This window comes from Megalobrama amblycephala, linkage group LG16 (genome assembly GCF_018812025.1).
Source record: "Megalobrama amblycephala isolate DHTTF-2021 linkage group LG16, ASM1881202v1, whole genome shotgun sequence".
Taxonomy (NCBI): Eukaryota; Metazoa; Chordata; class Actinopteri; order Cypriniformes; family Xenocyprididae; genus Megalobrama; species Megalobrama amblycephala.
In genome coordinates this window covers 31,991,251-32,014,818 of record NC_063059.1, presented here as the reverse complement: position 1 = coordinate 32,014,818, position 23,568 = coordinate 31,991,251, and the positions used below count along the sequence as shown (strand labels likewise).

Here is a 23,568-nt window from a genome sequence, read left to right as displayed (position 1 = left end):
AGATTGCTCAACATGAAAGGCAAACAAAGAAAATGTGGGTGGATACACTAGTTCACAAACATTTTTAGAAAACAACCAAAGCTCAAGAAATGTCCTGGCATAAGTATGATTACACTCCGAAAAGGACGCAGCAGCCAGTTGGAGTGATTTTTCATGTCTTAATTCTATTGTGTGCTCAAAAATGCCCAGTAATAAAATAAATCCTTTGGCTCTACGCTTAATCATTAAGACAAATGCCAAAACAAAGAACTGCACGAGTACATGATTTGAGTACAAACAAATGCCCTTACAGTACACTACTGAGGCTAATAATGCAAGTTATAATCAGTATGAAATTATGCTCACATTTATACTTTTAAACTGTAGATTTCACCAGCACCTCCGTGGAAACTTCATGGAATCATGTTCAAGCACGTTTAACATCTGGGCCATAATAGTTAGGTATGTTTCCTTCATTAGGTGCATACTTTTCCTTTAAAGGAGTTGGCTGGAAGGGTCGCTGTGTTATCAGAGAGTGGGGAATGTTGACAGGCAGGATGGTGCAGAGATAACACTCGCACATCCCTGAGAGCAAGAGGCCATGAGTGACGCACACAAGACTCTCACGCCTACAGTTTTCCTCCCTTATCCCAATCCGTATCTTCATTATCCATCTTTTTTTTTTTACTCTCAGGGTTATTTCTTTTGGCTTTTTCATCTCTTCAAATATGAATATTGTAAGCCACAGAGTAGTTTCCTAATTCTTTTTTTTTTTTTTCCTCGAATCTGACCATCAATAATCTTTAGCCCTGAGGGACAGGAGTAGGTTTGACTGAATTTATGGGTTTATTTTGACATTATCACTGGAATCTCTCTGCGAGTTTTACAACATTTGGGTTTTTCTTCTGCTCGAAATTCTTAGAGCTAGACTGAGGAAAATTTTGTGATTGCAGAATAGGCTAGACTTCAGTATACATCCGCTTCTTACGCCCTTTTCTTCATGTTCAAAACAGGAAGTCCTCTGAGGCCATTAGCTTTGTTTCTATTATGAGTTGGATCCCTCATATAAATGTTGCTGCGTTCCAGTTCACCTACTTATACTATGCCTGTTTTTGTGAAGAAAAGTACATACTTTTGAGTGTGTAGCAGAATAATACACAACCTTTGGGACATACTACTTTGCCATAACTGTCTTTAACGGACAGCTCTGTCACTTAGTTACGTGCATCCTGTCACCGATTAATCATCAAGTTCACAATGCTGTTGCAGATGAAATATAATGTGGATAACACTGAATAAATATCTTTTCGTCAGGTTACATACTGATTATTAATCACTCAAACCCCTTTATCTAAACCTCTCTAGTTAACAGCAGGTTTTATTCGTGTTTGTAGTTCTAATCGAATCCTTGTCCGACGCACAATGGGTTGTGGGTAATATTAGCCGTTAAAGTATGCACGGATCCACACTTTGGATTCCGGAACCAGAAAAAGTAGACTATCCGTGTATCTTTGGAATACTAATTTCAACATACTACGAATTGGGACTTCATTGGGACTTCAATCCTCATTCTTCAATGGGGATTGCTGTAAAATCACTCCGAGGGACACATGCTTACAAAGTGTGGGTATTCGCACACTAATGCTTCAAAAAGACCAATATTTATACACCAAGAAAAAAAAAAACCTTCCTAGCGTGAGCATTACAAACAACCTCTTCTTCCATTAAGAACTGTTTTGTGTGGGTTTTATACAATAAACCTCAATAAAATGTTTGTGGTTGTACGACTTCCAACTTTGAGAGCAAAAGAAGTAAAAGAGAGGGCTGACAGATGGAGCGCTACTGCTGGTTAAATGTAGGACCTCACTCTAGAATGAGAGATTCTGCACCCAGTCTTGAGGACCATACCGCGCTCGTCTGTGAGCTCTGGGCCCAAATATTCCCACAGAAGAGATGCAATATGGCCACAACAATTTTATAATGAGCTACTGTGAATTTAGTAGTGATTCATAACAAAATGACTTGTATATTAATGGTCTTAACCAAAGGTTTCATTGAGATGAAACCATGAAATCCACAGATTTTTTATGCTACACTTTAGCACACTTTTTTAATATTTTGAACTTAATTGCATGTAAATTGCAATTGAATTAAAATGTTTTATAGTTTAAATTTAAATTAAATGCAATTAGCTTAACTTTAGAGTGCTTTTTTGGCCCACTTAAGTAGGATTTATGTACATCTTTATATGTAATTTGATCATTACTTCAGTTGTCTTTGAAATATGACTATTGAAATAAGCGTAATGCCAAATGCACTGACAAATATTTATGGTAAACTTCAATGACATTTCTATTGAAACTTGTATGTCATGTATTTTAAATTTGTATTAATATTTGCAATTTAGTATATTTAAAATATATTAAATGTAATATTGAACTGTATACTACAGTTAAAATTATAATCAAATACTTCACATCTGCTTTAGTTTGTTGGCTGACACATCAAAATAAGTGCTTCTTTAAAGCACAATAACATTAAAACAATGATTTAAAGTGTACTTTAAAGTAAAACTTTTAATTTGGCATGATTACAAAGTGCACTTATTTAAAGTGTACTTAAGTGTGTAGTAGTCATGAAAGTTTACCATCTTTAAGTACACTTAAGTTGTCTTTTATTTCCTTAACATTATATTCTCTGCAAGTACAGATTTTGAGACTTTTACAGATTTTTACAGATTGCACATTAAACACTACTTTTTCACAGGAGTGAGTAACGCATTTCAGTTCATTACATCCTTTTTTTAGTGGTGAACATCATACATCATCATCATCATACAATCCTGAATGGGTTTCTACATGCATATTTTCATCAGAAATTCGTCAGAACCTACTATTGTGGGAATCTTAGAGCTGTAAGAATATAAGTGTGTCAGTGCCAAACAGGGCTCTGCAAAACATATCCAGAACAGCAGGAAATCATTGGTTCATTTGTTTTGGTTAGGACTGCAATAAAGTTGCTCAAATGGCAGATGGTGGACTTAGTTGTTCATGTAGAGGATCTGAAAGACGTTTGAAAGAGGTGAGAGATTTCTATCAGAAGACTCATAGTAGTGAGTCTGTACTCTGTAGTACTGTACTAGCCGACTATGATTGCTCTGGGAGTGTGTTTGTGTGTGTAAACACATGGACTGCATAAACAGAGTTATTGCACAGAGAGAAGGGCGGTATTTGGTGGATAAGGCTGAGTTTGTTCCTCAGTGAATATTTCACACTGTGGAAATGTGTTTCAGAGGGATGTGTAAAATCTAAAGACCTTAAGTGAAAACAGAGCAGAGGAGAGAAGTGCAAACATATGAACTTTACAGTAGCTAAGTTATCCTTTAACTTGCTATGATTCTACTGACATATTATAGTGGTTTGAAAACTGACAGAAAGCTTTACTACATTTCCTTATGGGACATAGCTGTCACATATATCACAGGCAGGAAAAAACACAATGGATAATGTTCAGTCAGCCAGTAATTTTCACAAATGAAACACATAATATAATATAATATAATATAATATAATATAATATAATATAATATAATATAATATAATATAATATAATATAATATAATATAGCTGTCAAATCGATTAATTGATTAATTGCATCTAACATAAAAGTTTGTTTACGCGTGTCGTGTGAATATATGTATATATATATATATACATATACACAAAGACGCACACATACATACACATACACACACACACACAGACACACACATATATATATATATATATATATATATATATATATATATATATATATATATACACACACATGGGTCAATGACATGACGGGTAATTTTTTTGTCCCAAGTCCTTGGTAATAATAAGTATGTAAGACGGTACAACTAGATCTTTTTTATTGGATCCAAAAGGTTTTAATAACATTTTGCTACAAATAAAAGTATTTTAAAGATTTTGAAGTGTCAAAAGGTCATTCGGTTTAACCATCCAAAGGCCAATACAGCCACTTCCTTTGTGATTAAAATGTCTTAAAATGTAATAAATGTATATATTTTTTATTCTGGCATGATTTTATAACATCATATATCAACAAAGTAAAATGGTATTATGTGTAGAAGTCGTTGCTTTGAGAAAGAATGTCCGGAAAAAATTAATTTCATTGATGTCATTCGGAGTAACCAATATAAAGGGACCATTTTGGATCAAGTCATGCGGTCAATATCATTTGACAGGATGTGACATCATTTAGACACCTGCGAAAGACCACATGGTTGTGAAGCAAAGTAACTAACTCTCTTTTAACTATTTGAAAAATTCATGTTTTCACTTGATCATACGCATGTCCCGAAACATCAGGGCATTCGGTACAACCGCTATAAAACACGGAAAATGTAATATTTTAAAAACTTGTACTAAATATAAAATGTTTGATTGTCCTTTTGCTTGCTAGTTAGCTAGATATCAGCCTGTTAGCATTGTTTGAAAATATCGTCATTCGGTATAACCAAGAGTGTTGTTTGGTAAAACCAAAATTTTGGTTAAACCAAATGACTTTTTTGGTGACAAATTTTGTCTATCTTGTAAAAAATGACAAAAGCAGTGCTGATTGATTATAAAAACTACATAATCTCATTGTTAACACTTAATAAAACTTCAAAATGAATTATATCTCCATTATGTTTTTTATACTTTTAAAAACCTTATTCGACATATATTATGTAAACACAAACTTTTATGTTAGAAGCGATTAATCACGAATTATCGATTTGACTGTACTATATATTATATTATATTATATTATATTATATTATATTATATTATATTATATTATATTATATTATATTATATTATATTATATTATATTATATTATATTATAAATAATTAAATATCTTTATCACATGAGAAGAAAGAGTAGAATGAAATGAGAAAGGAATGGGGAAATTTGTTAGAAATATTTGACTGCTGTATTCTGCAACTGACCGACCTGAATCAATTATCCCATGAGCCATGTAATTAATAAAATAATACAAACATACTATTTGTGTGCATAAATGTATTTTTCTTATGTGCTTTATAGCAAATTTTGTCCTGGTGGTGTAATGCAAGGGTTAATCAAAAAAGGAAATGCACCAGGTGTACATTAGGGAACATGATTAATTATGCCGTGTATTCTAAATATAAACTTCCCCCTTGAATAATACAGTCAGCATTTTCCCATATGAAAGTAAAAGTGGAATAAGAGACCTGTTCAATTAATAAAACTAACTAAAACTAAATAAATACCAGAAAAGGAATAATCTGTTAATAGAGGGAATAACACTAGTAAATTCGCCTCAGTTGACAGAGATTTGACTAATCATTTGTTCTGAATGCAGAACAAGAAAGTAAGGTACTTTCCCATAGAAGCTATCTAAATATGAGCTTTGACCCAAAGACACTGCCCTGGACCTGCTGAGTCATAATATACAGAAAGACAACTAAAGATGCCACTGTAGAAGTGCAAATGAATCTAGACAGAAGCACCAAACATTTACGTATTACTAATGTTTTGATTTAAACATTAGTAAGACTTCAACAGCCCAATTATGTGATGTCATGTTCTGACAAGGCAGTATGTCTCATTTTGCTTTAAGCCACGCACACACTTAACGATTGTAAGGCCGATTATGAATGTAAATTGATACTTATGACTGATCGCGCTCAAACGCATCCAGTCGCGTTCAGTCTGCGATTACAGTCGGTGTTCAAATTCCATGTGTAAGTATTTAAATTGGCTTCAGTCGCAGGAAACAATCGCTTGTATGTTCAGCACAGTCTTAGAATGTTTTAGCTAGTCGTTAAATGTGTGCCCGGCTTTATAACTTCATTATAACTTGACATTACATGCCAAAAAATTTAGCAATGTATATTAAATTAGGCCTTTTATATATATATATATATATATATACCACACACACACACTAGTAAGTTTTGAAAATAATGATCCGAATTGGTCGTGGTGCTAATTTAGGATGAATTAAAGAAATGTGTAATAGCTCAGTTTAGGAAATCCCCTCACATTGGCAAAGGTGACATACCATTGCTCACAAGAAAGAAAAGCTCAAGCCATCTGTGCAGTCGTCTATATGTTTGTTTGAATACATGCCGTGGCGAGCATGTGAGCATGAGCAAGCAAAGCAAACCGCTGATGGTTGATGAGGGAGAGTTTCCGTGCTTGTGGGAATGCTGCCAATGAGGAAAACAGAGCCAAGATCCCTAAAGAAATGTGTCTGATGACACAAGTGAGAATTTCCATGTCTCATGCACCATTTTTAACATCCATGCCCAGCCAAATTGGACAAAGTCATGGAGAGAGGCAGCTATTTTTAAGTGAACATGAGATGGCTTGCCTGTTTTAGTCAGTGCAGCAACTACAGATGTAGTTGACCATGCAACAAAAGAAAATGAGGCAACATGACTGAAGGCAACATTTGCTAAAATTTCCAGAGGAATCAGCAATTAATGTGCTCAAGTGATTCACATTTGTGCTTCTCTGAAATTATGCTATTCATTTAGTCATCATTTATTTATTATACTGTATGTGTGTGTGTGTGTGTGTGTGTGTGTGTGTGTGTGTGTATATATATATATATATATATATATATATATATATATATATATATTATAATAAATGTTCTTATAAAAACTAGCATACATTCAGATAAGGTTAAAAAAATCTATAATTCTATTTATAAATAGTGTAAATTTCACAGCGTCACAGTCAAATTTTCCAAAACAGTGGGTGGATATCTTTGTATGTAATATTTTACATTTTGTTTATATGCTGAGTAATGGCAACTTCCCATTGTGACGACTTACCCCATATATTATAACAACATTCTTTGCTATTGGGGCATGTTGTCACATAAGTTCAATGAACACTATCTTTTAGTGGTGGAAATGCTTTTTTTTTTTTTTTTTTTTGAAGACAAGATTTGTGCATATACAGAAATAGATCAAATTAATAAATTCTATTTTCTATATTTATTTATTTATTTAAAAAAAAAAAAATCACTACAGTAAAACATGTGATGTCTAGTCCCACCCTCCCATATTTAATCCAATTTAGCCAAGCCCTAATGTTTTTTTTTCACCCCTTTTCAATACAGATGATGTATTTTTCAGTTCTCATGATGGCCACAAGTGGCTGAAGTGAAGCTTTAGTAACATGAGTCAGATTGATACCACAAAAATGAAAAAAGGATGGACTGTCAAACACTGCTGTGATAGACACTTTTGTTGTTGATTAAACAGACCAAACCATATAAAATTAAATTCATAAAATCTTGAAACTATATGGCATAAAATAAGTCAGCTAGGGTGATCTTTTCAAAAAGGGCTTATTTTGTGATATGATTTTTTCCCCATCTTATTATGCAGCTACTTAACAGATAGATAGATAGATAGATAGATAGATAGATAGATAGATAGATAGATAGATAGATAGATAGATAGATAGATAGATAGATAGATAGATAGATAGATAGATAGATAGATAGATAGATAGATAGATAGATAGATAAGTGAGTTGCAATGTTCCATTTTTCAGAAACATTTGATCAACGAATGTTGTCATTTTACGAATCAAGTATTCAAGAAAGCCATGAAAATGAACTTAATATTACTTAAATGTAAAGTGTTCTTGATTATTTCAAACTTAGGGCCTATATAAATTTGATTTTCTCTCACAGTGACAAGAAAAACATGCTGAAAAAAAACAATAAACAGTATCGTTCTCAACCTAAGCGGTGTTCTATAGGCCATGGGAAACTATCTGTCGGGGCAGTTATCGCGACAGGTTACTGTAAATTAATCACTACTCTCTTGTTTTGCCTGACGGTGAAACTGAAACATTTTTTTTGCCAGTGGCTAAAAATACTCAAGCTGTGCTTTACGAAGCAACGCCGACAGCCTGTGAGAGCGGCGTACGGGAATATCGTCCACGCCCCCATCTCGAGTGCTATAAAACGCCTCGAAAACAGCACAACTCTACCAGCCTTCTGACAGCAACTTCTGACAGCATCATTCCTTTGCAACAACACTTAACTATGTCCGATACGCTTGGCGAAAGTCTCATACGGGTAAGTTAAAATTGAGTTTACGTGTGTTTTGTTTATCTTTGGGGACAGCGGCAGAACTGCCAAATTGTGTTTTATCCTCCTAATTCACGTTGTTATTATTTTACAGAATCTCATCAACCTGGGTTTAGATGAGTCGTTTCCACAGCTATCCCGCTCGTTCGCATCGAAGAGCATCAGTTCCGAGCGGCTCAACGACGACGTCTGGCAGGCGGACGCCTGGAACGACAGAGCGCCCAGTAAACCACAGTTCAAAGCAGACCGATCCATGAGTCTGACCGACACCTTTAACAGAATGAAGCCCCACGACGTCCCCCCACCGCCCGGATTTCCTCCCTGGTAACCCTGCCTTCGAACCGGTACAAGACCGAGCTGTGCAGAAGCTTTCAGGAGCACGGCAGCTGCAAATACGGCACCAAATGTCAGTTCGCCCACGGCGAGAGCGAGCTGAGAGGTCTTTACCGCCACCCCAAATACAAAACTCAAGCCTGTCGCACTTTCTACCAGTTTGGATACTGTCCATACGGAAGCCGCTGTCACTTCATCCACGAGGAGAAAAGCTCTTTGCTTGACCAGAACCCGCGTCAACTGCGCCAAAGCGTCAGCTTCGCCGGTTTCACTCGAAGCAACTCTCCCCCGACTTTATACGAGCCCCTGAGCTTCACCCGCGCGCCCTCGGTCTCGCCTCCTCCAGCCGATATCTTGTCCCCCGTCTTCAGCGACTCTTCCCGCGACATGTTCCCCTTCAGCCGTCACAGTAGCGGAGATATCCACAACAACGCGCCCTTCACACCAGAGACTCGGTCACGATGTGTCTGCGGACACGGAAATAACTTCCAGGGCTCCAGCAACGAGCTATACATGAAGGAAGACCGAAACAAAGCCAACCTGCAGCGCTTTTCCTCAGAAGACTCGCTGTCAGACCGTGAAAGTTACAGCAGCACCGGTAGCTCGAGCGGCTCCGAGTCTCCCACCTTCGACGCCGCGACCGGGAAGCGCCTCTCTGTTTTCGCGCGGATGTCTGTGTCTGACTAAGGACTTTACAGCGATTCCTTCCCAATCATTCAATCAGTCAAAAAATCATGTGCAACGAGTCTTAATACTGTTAATTTATTATTATTATTATATACTTGCTAAAGGAGATTATTTTGATACCAAGCTGCCCTCCAAAGCCTAAGTAGCCCAGGCATTGTTTTTTATAATGGTGTATTATTATTGTCTGTGATATTGTCTTCCATTTGCTTTTGCTTTTCTTGCTTTTCATCGTTGTTTAGCAGTAAGCATTGCAGACAAGTGCCTTAAAATATCATAACCTATGCTAGTGACATAAGCAGAGCTTGTGTCAAATATATATATATATTTATGTATGTGTATATATCATATATCCAGTGTGTGAATTAGGGGGATTGGCTTTTTAAAAGAATTTCTGACGTTTTTGAGAGGGGTCTGATCCCCCAAGTAATTTGCACCCTGTATATCAACCAACAATGTGACAAACTTGAGAAAAAAAATGACCATACATTCACTCACAAAGAATGCACTTTACAAATCTATACTGGGAGAATGTTTCCATGTAGCATTTTAACCAAAGCATTATGATGTTAGGTACCTGTTTTGTACAAGAAGACTAAGAAACAAACCTAAAAAAAAAAAACCCAATATATTTATATTGGACAAGAGCTGTCAAGTTAATGTTTGACAACCCTGGTTGGGTCCTTACTCAAGGAAACTTGTCTTTTATCAGGGACTGTAACAATACAGTATTTCTGTAGAGTAGTATGCTTCATTTGCAATGTTTTTGTAATTGTATAGACCTAACTAATATATTTATTAAGTATTTATTGAAGTTATAGCAATGTATTTTTTACTTATTTATCAACGTGTCATGGCCTTTGAAAGAAATTCAAGAAGCATTGACATAAAACGATGGAAACGATTTCAATTGACCAAAATAATGTAATAAATGCAAATTGTGAAAAACAATTGTATTGTATTGTATTGAACTCCATGTCAGTTGCACCATACCACAAAATCACATAAGTGTCCCTCACAACTGCTTACATTTCAAAATCAGTTCATTTTCCTAAGAAAAATGCTGTTTTGTAAATACTAGGAGTAGGATTAAGACCATATTTGGCATAAACAGAGGTATTTCACACAACAACACATCTGACCTGCATCTCCCAGACAACTATGCATATCACAAAACAATGTCTGAAGCAATTGATAGCTGTCTTTAGAGATTAAAATCTGTCCTGTGTTGCAAATGAGGCCGTCAGCTTCTAGATCAGTGAGTTGGCCAGTTTAATTGTGCAGTAAGATCTTATCACAGGCCTATGACATTGTCATGCATTACATAAGCCTACGCATTGCTCCTTCTTACGTTGAACGTTACTAAAGAATTAGGAACCCATACTTTTGAACTGTTTGCTACATTTGTGCTACTTAACCTCACGTTACTCAACCTTTCCCCTTGAGAACCGCTTGATGTTTGTTTAACTAACCACAGCCTCACTATCATGTTCATAAACCCATGTAAACATACTACAAGACATCCCAATATGCAAACATCAGTTTATTGTGAAACCAGAATCGAAATGACCTCAAATCATTTGCATAGTGCTTTTGGTACATATTGTTTCGGAGCAGGTTTACAAAGTATAACATCATACAACAACCCACCCACCTTTCCCCAACTATAAACTATGATTTTTTGATTTTTTTTTATGTAGAAGATACAAGAAGATGTATCAAATGGAGTTTTTCATATAATGCAAGTCAATGGGGTCCAAACTTTGAGGGAGAGTAAATGATGACAGATTTTTGTTTGTTTGGTGTGTGAAACCAGGCCCATATCATCAATCTATGACACATATGTCATTTTGTTACGTCTGTCATATTATCAAACTTAAGATTGAAATCGTTTTTGGTATGAATAGGTTAGCAAGCTAGCGTGCTCCAAAACAATGACAAAATTATAATTTAGAAGATATAAGCATTCAAAACTTAGTCTCTCGCTTCCGCCTATATAAATCAACGGTTTTGATGACATCACTCTGCACTTCAGCTTCTCATCAGATTTTCTGTCCAGTCAAATGCTCTCTAGAATCTGAAGCGTCCCGCCCACTAATCTATAATTAGACGCTGAAGCTGTGGCTAAAATTCAATGTTGCCAAGTCCACGGTTTTCCCGCGGAATTGGGCTACTTTAACACTGTTGCCGCGGGTTGTTTTTCATGTCCGCGGGTTGAAGCGACCCTGAATAACATGATATTTAGCTCTTGGAATGCAAATTTTACCAGGGGGGTTAAATCCCCCCAATCCCGGAACGCAATTTTTACCAGGGGACCCCCCTTGAAATGAATAGCAATTGGGTGGATTTTGTTGTGGAAAAACCTGCCAGCCCTGCTAAAATCGGTCACTTGTTCACACATTTACTTTCTACATGGTGAGTGGCACATTGTGCACTAAATAGGCGATTGGGAACAATTCAGACAGGTGTAAATAAGCATTCCAATGTGGAGAATGAAGTCTGGTTTTAGATTAGAGTCACACGAACAGCCGCAGTGCGCACACAGTCTGTTTCGGTCCAGAGACACGAGAGCACAGAGCGCATCATATGCGCGAGTCGGCACAGACCACAAAACATATCGGACCCATATGAATTCTGCACAGAATGCTATTTTAAAGCAATATGGAGGAGATTAGGAGGAGAAACAGTTAGAGATTAGATGGAAACTGAGGCTTTACCAAGCTCAACGGCTCTGGCTGAGCTGTTATATAAACAAAACGCCATTGGCTATTTTAAAAAAGGGGAGGAGCTGTTCAATATGTCCTGCATATGTCTTCCTGTTTCAGTGGAAGTTAAGTTTAGGCCATTTAAAAATAAATAAAAATGCAAACAATGAAAAAAAAAAAAAAACTGTCCCTATAAAACTCATTTCATTTCAAGACATAGTATACAGCCTATTTCATTCTCTATACAGGCTATTTTATATTGTTTATATTTTATATTTATATTACTTTCATGCCTAACGAATATACATATAGTGAAAGAATGTGATCCATCTGAGCTAAAACCAGAATGAGATCTTCTCCTCCTCACACTTCTCAATGTATCTATCTTCTGATAAGGTTAAATATATATAAAGGCTACTATAACTCAAAATAAACATAACGGTGTAATGTGTGGGAAGATGGCACTTTAAGATATCACATGTCACATTTTGGCCCTAAATGAGGAAGCGTGGGCCCTGCCAAATGCCACAGGAAAATCTGATCAAATTGACAAAAAATTAAAAAAAAGTTCTCTGTCATTCCACCCAGTAAAGTTTCTAGTTCTGTGGGTAAGTTACTAAACGGTTAATATTTGTGGCGTAAAAGCCTTTGTCACATTTAAGAGTTAAATGAACTTTATAGTCTATTACGCTACTCTCGTCTTCTAAGCCAGAACACACACAGGATGTGTAACCATAACAACAGTGGCAGTCCAGTAAAAGCAAATAACCAGACGAACACACAAATGGCCTGTCTTCTCCTTCTCTCTTCTTTTCAATGTGCTTTAGGACGCTATTGGTGCGCTTGACACAGCAAACAGTGGCAGCTGTTGTACCGCACAGTAAAGCCAGGCCTGAAAATTGCAATAACAGTGAGTAGCTTGTGATTACCTCACTGTTTACTAATGCTTCTGTACTTTGACAGCTCTCCCTGGGTAGAAAAGAAGCTTATTTAACCAGCTCAGAATGTACACCCTGCTAATTTTAAAAAGGGTGTTTCATAAAAAGTCACATTTGATCAACAGGTTTGCTTTGTAATCGTTTTTAGTCATCTGTGACTAACTTCTCAAAGGTAAAAGAACAGATCTAAATGCTTACTGTTGATTATAAACTCAATATATTGTCTAGATTTTTCAGCTCCTCTAGACATGTCACTGTTAAAGAATATAAAGAAAACACAGTTCTCCAAATAGAGTCAGTGGTTTCGATGAGGAAGTAGATAGTTACAAAAGGCCATGCATTAAATAGCTTCTCAAACGCCCTTTGTCACTTACACCAACAATTATATAGGCTGTATATCTGGTTTTATTATCACGCTTTTATACGTTTGAAATGTTACAGTTCGTTATACATCTTTTTAGGTGTTTTCTTTGAACGAACCCATTTAAGACATTGAGTGGGACACGTACACCCCCAAAAATTCAGATTAATTGTTAACCAACCTGTGTTTTCAGTGGTTGATTTGGAGATTATTACACATGGGCACCCTGAATCCTGAATATTTGGTAACATTTAGATGAAAAGAAACCAAATAAGATCCATACTGAGAATATAAAACAATGAAATTGACATTTAATTAAACAGCAAAAAACAGAAAAGAAATGAGGAAGTCGCATGGGCAGAAACAACAAAAGAAGGAAGCAGAGAGCAACAAACAGTTACCATGGGGTTAATTAAACAAACCTAAAGTCATAATGTTTTGTTAGTTACCTCTCACTTTTGGTCTAAAATGTGACTGATGTGACGTGAAATTCATCATTTCTGAACTCATAACTTTTACTGTTTAACTGTTGGACTATAAATGCATAAGCCATTGTTCAAAACAAAACCCATGATTGAATTTGTTTCTGGTTAAGGTACCCATCCACCCCATTCTATCAATGTTTAACAGACCATAGTGTTTTATAAAGTACTCTAACCTTTCACCTGTTTCAAGACACACTACAATGCACTGTGTTAGTAACTGCCTGGATCGTAGATGTCTAATGTTTAACCTACTTGTTGCAATACGTTTGTGTTCAATGAATAAATAATGAATAGAAACGTCAAAGAAAAGTGAACACAGACTTCTGTTAATGTTCCATCGGTTAGATTTTATAAGCTAACCTTATCAAATTACCATGAAAATGGCCAAATGCAAGAGATTGAGAACAACAGTGGCCTTAAAGGAACATTCCAGTCTGGGTTCAACATAAAAATGAAGCTCAATCAACAGCATTTGTGGCATAATATTGATTACCACACAAAAAAAGAGTAATAATCATAAGGCACTTATACAAAGGAAGTAAATGGAGCCCATTTTTGAAAAGTTTAAAGCTTATAATTTTACAAGCATTTTAAAATTTGCATTTTATTGGAGCAATCTCCTAATTGGTATGGTCATTTTAGGGTTTACAGTGCTGCATTGTCATGTAGTGAACTTCACAGAAAAGGTTAGTATGTGATTTTTTTCACACTAAAATTATGTTAAAGGGCTAGTTCACTTTTAAATGAAAATGACCCTGAGCTGTACTCACCCTCAAGCCATCCTATAGGTGTATATGACTTTCTTCTTTCTGATGAACACAATCAGAGATATATTAATAAATATCCTGACGCATCCAAGCATCATAATGGCAGTGAGCGATAACAACAAGTATAAACTGAAGAAAGTGCTTCCATCCACATTAAAAAAAAATACTGATTTAACAAGTTATGAAGTAAAATATCTAGCTTCCGCCAGACCGCCTTCCGTAACACCAGTTTACATTTTCTTCGTAAGTTGAATGATGGATGGATGTGGATGGAAGCACTTTCTGCAGCCCATACTTGTTGATATTGCTCACTGCTATTATAAAGCTGAAAATGAAACTAATCCTTTAAAACTAGTGCTGTCAAAACGATTAATCGTGATTAATTGTGATTAATTGCATCTAACAAATGTTTGTAAGTGTGTGTGTGTGTATGTGTGTGTATACAGTATGTGTATATACACACACACACACACACATATTTTATTTACAGATTTTTATGTTAGATGCGATTAATTGCGATTAATCGATTTGACAGCAATAGTTAACATACATATAGCTTGTGTCTTGTGGCTATACTTTTGAAACAATGGGTATTTTAACATTTACCGATTCACTTTCATTGTAACTCAGGCTGTTGCTAAAGAGTAATAAATATTACGCTATTAAACATTATGTCACAAGTACAGCCTAATAAACTTGACTTGAAACCAGAATATTCCTGTAATCAGGTTGTATGTGATATTCTGTTTGCAGGAAGTCCTAAGAGGGGTTTCACATTATCCACGTGATTTCAGCTTTTCAAGGTGTGCTGTAAAGTCTCAGCTGGGGCAAGGTTAAGATTGTGGAAATTGCTTTTCTGCTTCAAGTAGCATAAAGGGAATTGCACAACTCGGCTCGGTGCAGACGTGCACAGCGTCATGGAAACGCATCTGGCTTTTATTCTGCCTGTGCTAGTTGCTGTCTAAGCCTGTCAAGGATTTGCCTGCCAAGAACAATACGAGGTCAGATCCCAAGCAATGAGTGTGGAAGGAACACATGTGGCCGAAAATATGAGAGCCGAGTGAGAGATTGCTTAAATCACAGTCGGTCACTGCCAAATGTCTTGCATCTGTGGTAAAGTATTCTCGCTGCTGACTGGAGGGAGTGTTTCCATTTCGAACGTTACAATCCTATGAAAACTTCCTGTAAAACACACCTATTTTAGGAAAACTGAATTAAGCACTTGAGTTGTTTCAAATGGGATATTACCATACTCGTAGTTGTGACCCTTATATGCGAAAATATCTGTAAGACTTCTCGTAATAATACCACACCTTGACATGGCCAGAGGCTAAAAGTAAAAGTTAGTATTAAGAGTGGGTTTTTCCCTCATCTCTCCCTTCACTGTCTTCGCTTTTGCGTCACAACCAAGCAGGACCTCTCCTCCCTAGGGCTGCTGGGACGAGCACTGCTAGAGTAAGGAATGTACCAAAGAGAGCATGTCTATAAAAGGAAGGCACTTCCACCGCTCAGTGTTGACGTCAGTCGGCAACTATTTCCCCCTTTTCCTTTGCTCTGCTTTCGGCCTGAAATCAAGGCCGTATGGAGCGTTCTTCGCTTCTGCTTCCTGTTCCTTTTTTTCTTTTTTGCAAAAATATATTTGGACCTATACTTAAATATATCATAATACTTATCTAAATTGATAAGATACGAAAGCAATGTTACAAATTATTATTGAACCACAAAGTTCAGAAAACCTTGACTTTGTTTTAACAGGTTTTTTAATCTGTAAATCATTTTTTTTAATTAGTTGATGGAAGATGGGAGTGTTGACCACCTTTTTTTTTTTTTTTTTTTTTTTTGCAAAAATATATTTGGACCACAGAAATTATTTATAAATTATAGTAGTGTCTAGATACAATTTATTTCAGTATATTCAATTATATATATATATATATATATATATATATATATATATATATATATATATATGGTTAGTTCCTGTCCTTGATTTTGATTGATCAATAGCCGTGTTTTTTTTCACGATAAAACACGGCTATCACCGTATCACTATACAACACCCTTAGCAACCACACTTAGGAATGTAAACTCTATGTTCTCAATTGATATTGTTCATTGAAGCTTACTGTATTATGTAGAAGAGCATTGTGAGAAAAAGATCGAATGAGCGAGTTTATTAACTGCATTTTCCTTCAGGTCAGTCCTATGTTCATAATAAAAAATCTGTTTAAATATCCAATGTATTATCCTGTCCTTTTAACAGTTAAGGGGTTTTCCCGTGACTGACAGCAAAAGCATTTGTCAGTTGCGTCTTGTTCTGTGTTCACAACAGTTCAGTCTTTTCAATGTAAAAGTCTTAACTACACACTGACACACTCATAAAGACAGTCTTTGCTGCCATCTAATGGCGTAATAATGTAACTTCTGTTGCTGTTCACGGCCAGGGACTATTTTTTCTGGTGGAAGGAAGGCTTTAGTGAAAGTTTACTTCATGAAAGTTGCATTGATACATATTTTTGGCTTTAATATTTGTATTGTGTGGTGTCATCTCTTTATAAAATCATCAGTCTGGTTATTTGTGTCTTCACTTATCAAATTATCAAATCATAATTTCTACCAAAAGTACCATCCTAATGTGATGGTTTCCTTTGATTAAAGTAGTAATTTGCTATTAGCCACCAATGTCATCAACAATAAGTTTGTAAGATATGTAAAACATGATTTGTTTTACAAAAATACAACATTTATACTGAAATAGAAGCACATTTTTAAAGAAAAGTATTTCACAAAAAGAAGTTTAAGTTTTCAATTATAAAACAACAGAACTATTCAAAATGACAAGATGTGTTTGGACACTTTCTAACTGACAAACATAATATGTTAAACTTAATCTGTGGTTACTCTGCTCAGACATTTATGTGAACCTGAGGAAATGACTTCATGCACTAAAATTATCTTTCAACTAGTTGGTTAACAGTAACATCAGATGAACGGGTTGCAGATGCCAGTTGCAGTTTGCAGATGCCAAATGGTTTTGGTGTTTTGCTGTCTAATGTAAGCAGTTAATTTAAACTGTGTCTTCAGTTTTAAAATACTTTTTGGTGGGCCACTGTATACAAGAATCTTTATAGATAATAAAGTTAAACATGTTGTACATCTTGTGAACAAATTCACACAACTTTGAATGTACTTCTTGTAAAATACTGCTTGTTATGTGACTAGACCAGAAAAAAATACACTACATTTGTAGCAAAGAAAAGTTTATGTGCGTAAATGAAAAAGAGAACAAAATCCAACTAAGATGGTAAAAAGACATTGAAACATTATCTTCTTTACATAAGTTTGCCTGACAGTTCGCCTTTTTGACTCGTGGACGTGTACGTCATGTTCTTTGTACAAAAGGACGAAACAGCATGAGTAGGTCTAAATATAAAAGAAAACATATTGTTCTCTGTCTCAAATGTGCAGAAGTTCTGTTTCTTCCTGTTTCAGGTTCCCTCGTGAAAGATAATGCTAGACTGTTGCTTGCAGAACTGTTTTATTCCCATATTAGGATTTAATCAGTGTGCAAGTAATCAATATAAAGCAAAAACTGTGAATGATTAAACAAAAGTGTATTGGCACCAAATTCTCACGTTTCGAACTGGCTACAAAACACGACTATATGTCTCAGTAATGATTAATTAGTGATGAACTGCTAAATAGCTTGATAAATAGAACATTGTATACATTACTATGTATGAATCTTCTGGTGTGTGATTTATGAGTCAATTAGTTAGTCAATCTAGTCACGCCATTAAATTATTGTCCTTACACCCATATATTTTATATATAACAATATGAGTAAATAATGAGGAAAAAAAACTAAAAATGTACACATTTTTGTAAATATATTTATCTTAATCTTATGTTAGGGCTGTCAAGCAATTAAAATTTTATTACACAATGTTGTGATTAATCTAATTAATCTCAAATGAATCGCATATCAAGAAATTACCCCCAGAAGAAAATGTAAAGTCATTATTGTGTTAAATAAGAAAAGCATCAAATGGACATTACAAAAAGAGGCTTTAGAAAAGAAAATATTTTCATTTTGGGGTGAAGTATACCTTTTATTAACATGGAAATATTATTATTATTTATTTATTTTATTTTTTTGATACTGTATGTAAGTGAAATGATACTCTAAATAAGAACCTAATACTGCCAGTAGGTGGTGGTAAATGTCTAAATGAGTAAATCATTGAGTCATTCATTCATTCATTCATTCGATTTGTTCAAATGGCTGATTCATTCAGGAATGAAGTAAATGAGCCATTGAATCATTCACCTGATTTGCTCAAGACGCAGATTCATTCAGAAAGGAAACACTGCTGTGCTGCTCTGAGACACACAATCGTTCTGCGCTGGCTTTATATATAATGATTTCATTGGCAAAATTAAGCAAAAACAGACAATATTATGTCTAAAATATAACACAATATTAACTTACTATTTATTTAAATGTCGTATAAAATCAGTATCACATTTGCACTTTGTGCTATTCAAAAACATCACTCGTGTGATATTGCAGCTTTATTAAGGGAAATCCATAATCGTAATCCATAAAACAGGCATAAGGTCAAAACCACGGGCAAACAGTCCAAACATAAAACAATGTCCAAGACACAGGCCAACAGGGAAATCCAGGGAGACAAACCAAGACAAGGGAACCAGGATAACGCTCAGAAATGCAGCGCAACACTAAACAAGACTTCGCAATGGGGGAATTAACACACATGTGCTATGTTCGATATCACCCCCTATACTCTCATTCACTATTCCTTACATTACTCCACTAATATAGTCCACTTGAGGGAGTGAATTCGGACACTGAGTGCGTCGGAAGGGCTGCCGCTTTTGCATAGTAAGTGCTTGCTGTTTAATAATCATTTGAAACTTAGCAAACTGGCAGCTCTAGTAAGATTTATCAAGATTTATCTTGAACTCTACCATATTCAAATAAAAAGGAATTTATACCTGTATGATATTACACTGTAGCCACATTGGATCAGCCGTTTGGAAAACAGAAAATCTTCTGGTCAGATGTGGGAATTCATTCGACGCGCGACTCTGACAGTGTGTTATGGGTATTCTCTAGCCATTGAGCGTACATCAGTTGTACACTCATTATTGTAGTGCATTGTGGCATTGAATGAGTGCGCTCAATGACGTCCACTATGGTTTCGGACACCGCTACAAATGGCTGTCCCTCAAATAGTGCCCTATTTAAGGGTATGGGGGCGATTTTGGACACAGCCTCTGTTTAAATAGGCAGGGTTGACAAAATGATGAGGCACAGCTGGATGTAATCAGGCATAATAATGAATCCGGGCAATGGGTTGTGGGAAAAGTGGTCCATGGTGAGATAACCAAGACGGGAGGAGTGCCCCCTGGTGGAAATCAAGAGCACTCCAGCTCGTGGATGTAAAGCGTTTGTAAATGCGTTTGTAATTTTAACGCGTTAAATCGACAGCCCTAATATAAATATATATGTATTTACAAAAAATATATATTTTTGATCATTTTTGTTATATTTTATCATACATATATAGCCATAAACCCATACATGTGCTCCAGATTGTTTTGCTGAGGCATGATTTTTTTCAAGGCATGTGAAACAGCTTTTCAGCATGAGACATGAAACCAGCCTCAGCATATGGCCAGATGGTCAGACTTCAAACAAGTAATTACAATCTTGTTTATGTTGAGTCTAAAATAAGTTCCCTCTTGGGTATTCTGAAATACTGCACATGACATTGCAAGTGTATGGTGGTGAACAATTCCTCTTTATGGCCACTGAGGCTGGGTATTTGAACAGGTGTGTGAATTTTGAGAGGGAAGTATGAATGTGAGTGGAGTTTGAAAGGGGCACTTTCCGCAAACGCTCTCCTTGTCGCACACAGAGGCGGTTTTTGCAGGCAAGGGCAAATTCCTTCCCACTGCTCAGAAAATGATCCGTCGTGGAAATTACCTGCCATCAGATGATAGAAAAGGAATGATGAGATTAAGTATTATTAGCTGTAGAACAGACTGTTTCAATGGGGAATTTTTCTGCTTCTAGATTTTGCTCACTAAAGCAGCCCTCTTCCAGGAAAAAGACATTGACTGCTTTCTCTAAGGGATCTACATGGCAAACTAAGTGCTAAGAGAGTCTCCATTATTTCAGAATTTTAAAAGGCATGTTTAAACCAGTGCAAATTATTCACCATCTGTTCTGTCAACAGCAGAGCTAAGCATTAGCAAACACCCAACAACATAAGAACGGTTGAAGTTGTCACGCTTCTTATACTTTATTGAATGTTTCTCAGAGTAGTTTATTTTATAGTCAAGTGTTTTTTAGTGTGTTGCTATGCAGTTGCTAAGGGGTTCTAAGTGGTTTTTAAGTGTGTTGCTATGCAGTTGCTAGGGTGTTCTGGGTAGCTGCTAGATGGTTATTTTCTGGCCGAATTAAGAAGAGTTGTTTGTGTGTTGCTAAGTGTTGGTAAGGCGAAATGAGTGGTTGTTAGTGTGCTGCTATGCAGTTGCTAAGGGGTTATAATTGGTCTTTAGTGTGTTGCTATGTGGTTGCTAGGGTGTTCTGGGTAGCTGCTAGATGGTTATTTTCTGGCCAAAGTAAGAAGAGTTGTTTGTGTGTTGCTATGTGTTGCTAAGGTGAGCTGAGTGGTTGTTACTGTGCTGCTATGCAGTCGCTAACGGGTTCTAATAGCTTTAGGTGTTGCTATGCGGTTACTAGGGTGTTCTGGGTAGCTGCTAGATGGTTACTTACTGGCACAAGTAAAAAAGTTGTTAGTGTGTTGCTAAGGCGATCTGAGTGGTTGTTGGTACACTGCTAAGGGGTTGCTAAGGCGATCTGAGTGGTTGTTAGTGCGCTGCTATGCAGTCGCTAAAGGGTTCTCAGTGGTTTTAGGTGTTGTCATGGGGTTGCTAGGTTGTTCTGGGTAGCTGCTAGATGATTACTTTCTGGCCGAAGTAAAAAGAGTTGTTAGTGTGTTGCTAAGGCGATCTGAGTGGTTGTTGGTACACTGCTAAGGGGTTGCTATGCAGTTGCTAAGGTGTTCTGGGTAGCTGTTAGATGGATAGTTACTCAAGAGAGTGCATTGCTATGTAGTTGCTATGATATTCAGAGTGGATGTTAGTACATTACTATGTGGTTGCTAATGTGTTGTAAGTGTTTTTTTAGTATGTTGCTATGTGGTTGCTAAGGCAATCTGAGTGGCTATTATTGCGAATGCTATGCAGTTGCTGGGATATTCAGGGAGGTTTTAGTGTGCTGCTATGCAGTTGCTAAGGGGTTCAAAGTGTTTATTAGTGCGTTTCTAGGGTGTTCTGGTTATTTTCTGGCCAAAGTAAAAAGAGTTGTTTGTGTGTTGCTATGTGTTGCTAAGGCGATCTGAGTGGTTGTTAGTGCACTGCTATGTAGTCGCTATAGGGTTCTAAGTGGTTTTAATGTGTTGCTATGCAGTTGCTAGGGTGTTCTGGGTAGCCACTAGATAGTTACTCAAGAGAGTGAGTTGCTATGTAGTTGTTATGATATTCAGAGTGGTTGTTATGGACTGCTATGCAGTCGCTAAGGGGTTCTAAGTGGTTTTAGGTGTTGTTATGGGGTTGCTAGGTTGTTCTGGGTAGCTGCTAGATGGTTACATTCTGGCCAAAGTAAAAAGAGTTGTCAGTGTGTTGCTAAGGCGATCTGAAGTGGTTGTTGGTTACACTGCTATGCAGCTGCTAAGGGGTTGCTATGCAGTCGCTAGGGTGTTCTGGGTAGCTGTTAGATGGTTACACAAGAGAGTGCGTTGCTATGTAGTTGCTAGGATATTCTGAGTGGTTGTTAGTATGCTGCTATGCAGTTGCTAAGGGGTTCTAAGTGTTTATTAGTGTGTTGCTATGTGGTTGCTAGGGTGTTCTGGGTAGCTGCTAGATGGTTACTTACTGGCAGGAGTAATAAAAATTGTTAGTGTGTTGCTAGGGTGATCTGAGTGGTTGTTGGTACACTGCTATGCGGCTGCTAAGGGGTTGTAAGTGTTTTTTTAAGTGTTGCTATGTATTTGCTAGGGTGTTCTGGGTAGCTGCTAGGTGGTTACTCAAGAGAGTGCGTTGCTATGTATTTTCTATGATGTTCAGAGTGGGTTGTTAGTGCATTGCTCTGCAGTTGGTAAGGGGTTCTAAGTGGTTTTTAGTGTGTTGCTATGCGGTTGCTAGGGTGTTCTGGGTAGAAGGTTATTTTCTGGCCAAAGTAAAAAGAGTTGTTTGTGTGTTGCTAAGGCAATCTGAGTGGTTGTTAGTGCGCTGCTATGCAGTCACTAAAGGGTTCTAAGTGGTTTTAGGTGTTGTCATGGGGTTGCTAGGTTGTTCTGGGTAGCTGCTAGATGATTACTTTCTGGCCGAAGTAAAAAGAGTTGTTAGTGTGTTGCTAAGGCGATCTGAGTGGTTGTTGGTACACTGCTAAGGGGTTGCTATGCAGTTGCTAAGGTGTTCTGGGTAGCTGTTAGATGGTAACACAAGAGAGTGCGTTGCTATGTAATTGCTGGGATATTCAGAGTGGTTGTTAGTGTGCTGCTATGCAGTTACTAAAGGGTTCTAAGTGTTTATTAGTGTGTTGCTATGTTGCTAGGATGTTCGGAATGCATTGCTATGCAGTTGGAGGTGTTCTGCGTAGACTAACTTGTCCAAGTAAGACAAAACCACTCATGTCTTATTATCCACCGGGTCAAAAAAAAAAAAAAAAAAAAGGTAAAATTTTGAAAACCCCTAACCCTAAGTATAGGCAGCAGGAATAATGATGCTTGCCTTAGAAAACACCATTAATAATGACAATAACAAAAGGGAAAATGGAGAGCAAAAGAGGCTGTTTGAAGAACTGACTCTAAATAAAGAACTTGAAAGAAAGAAAGAAAGAAAGAAAGAAAGAAAGAAAGAAAGAAAGAAAGAAAGAAAGAAAAAAGAAAAAAGAAAGAAAGAAAAAAGTTAGTCCACTGGAAATATAGAGGTAAAAGGCCATTTCTGAAACACTTCTGAAACATTCATTCAGTCAAGCCTTCAGCACTTTTCAAACAAAAGCACCTCTGATTTAAACCACCTGATATGGTTCCATTCTGCTGCTCGGCGGTGGAGTGACTGTAACCACTTC

The 23,568-nt window shown here is 36.6% G+C and overlaps 1 protein-coding gene across 1 annotated transcript; it reads left to right on the top strand.

The window, feature by feature from the left end:
- Positions 1-7,957: 7,957 nt before the first annotated feature.
- zgc:162730 (uncharacterized protein LOC564559 homolog) lies at positions 7,958-10,097 on the top strand. Its single transcript, XM_048160967.1, is given in 3 exon segments — positions 7,958-8,117; positions 8,224-8,449; positions 8,452-10,097. Coding segments are annotated over 3 exon segments (957 nt in total). The 5' UTR covers positions 7,958-8,084; the 3' UTR covers positions 9,150-10,097.
- The last annotated feature ends 13,471 nt before the right edge of the window (positions 10,098-23,568 follow it).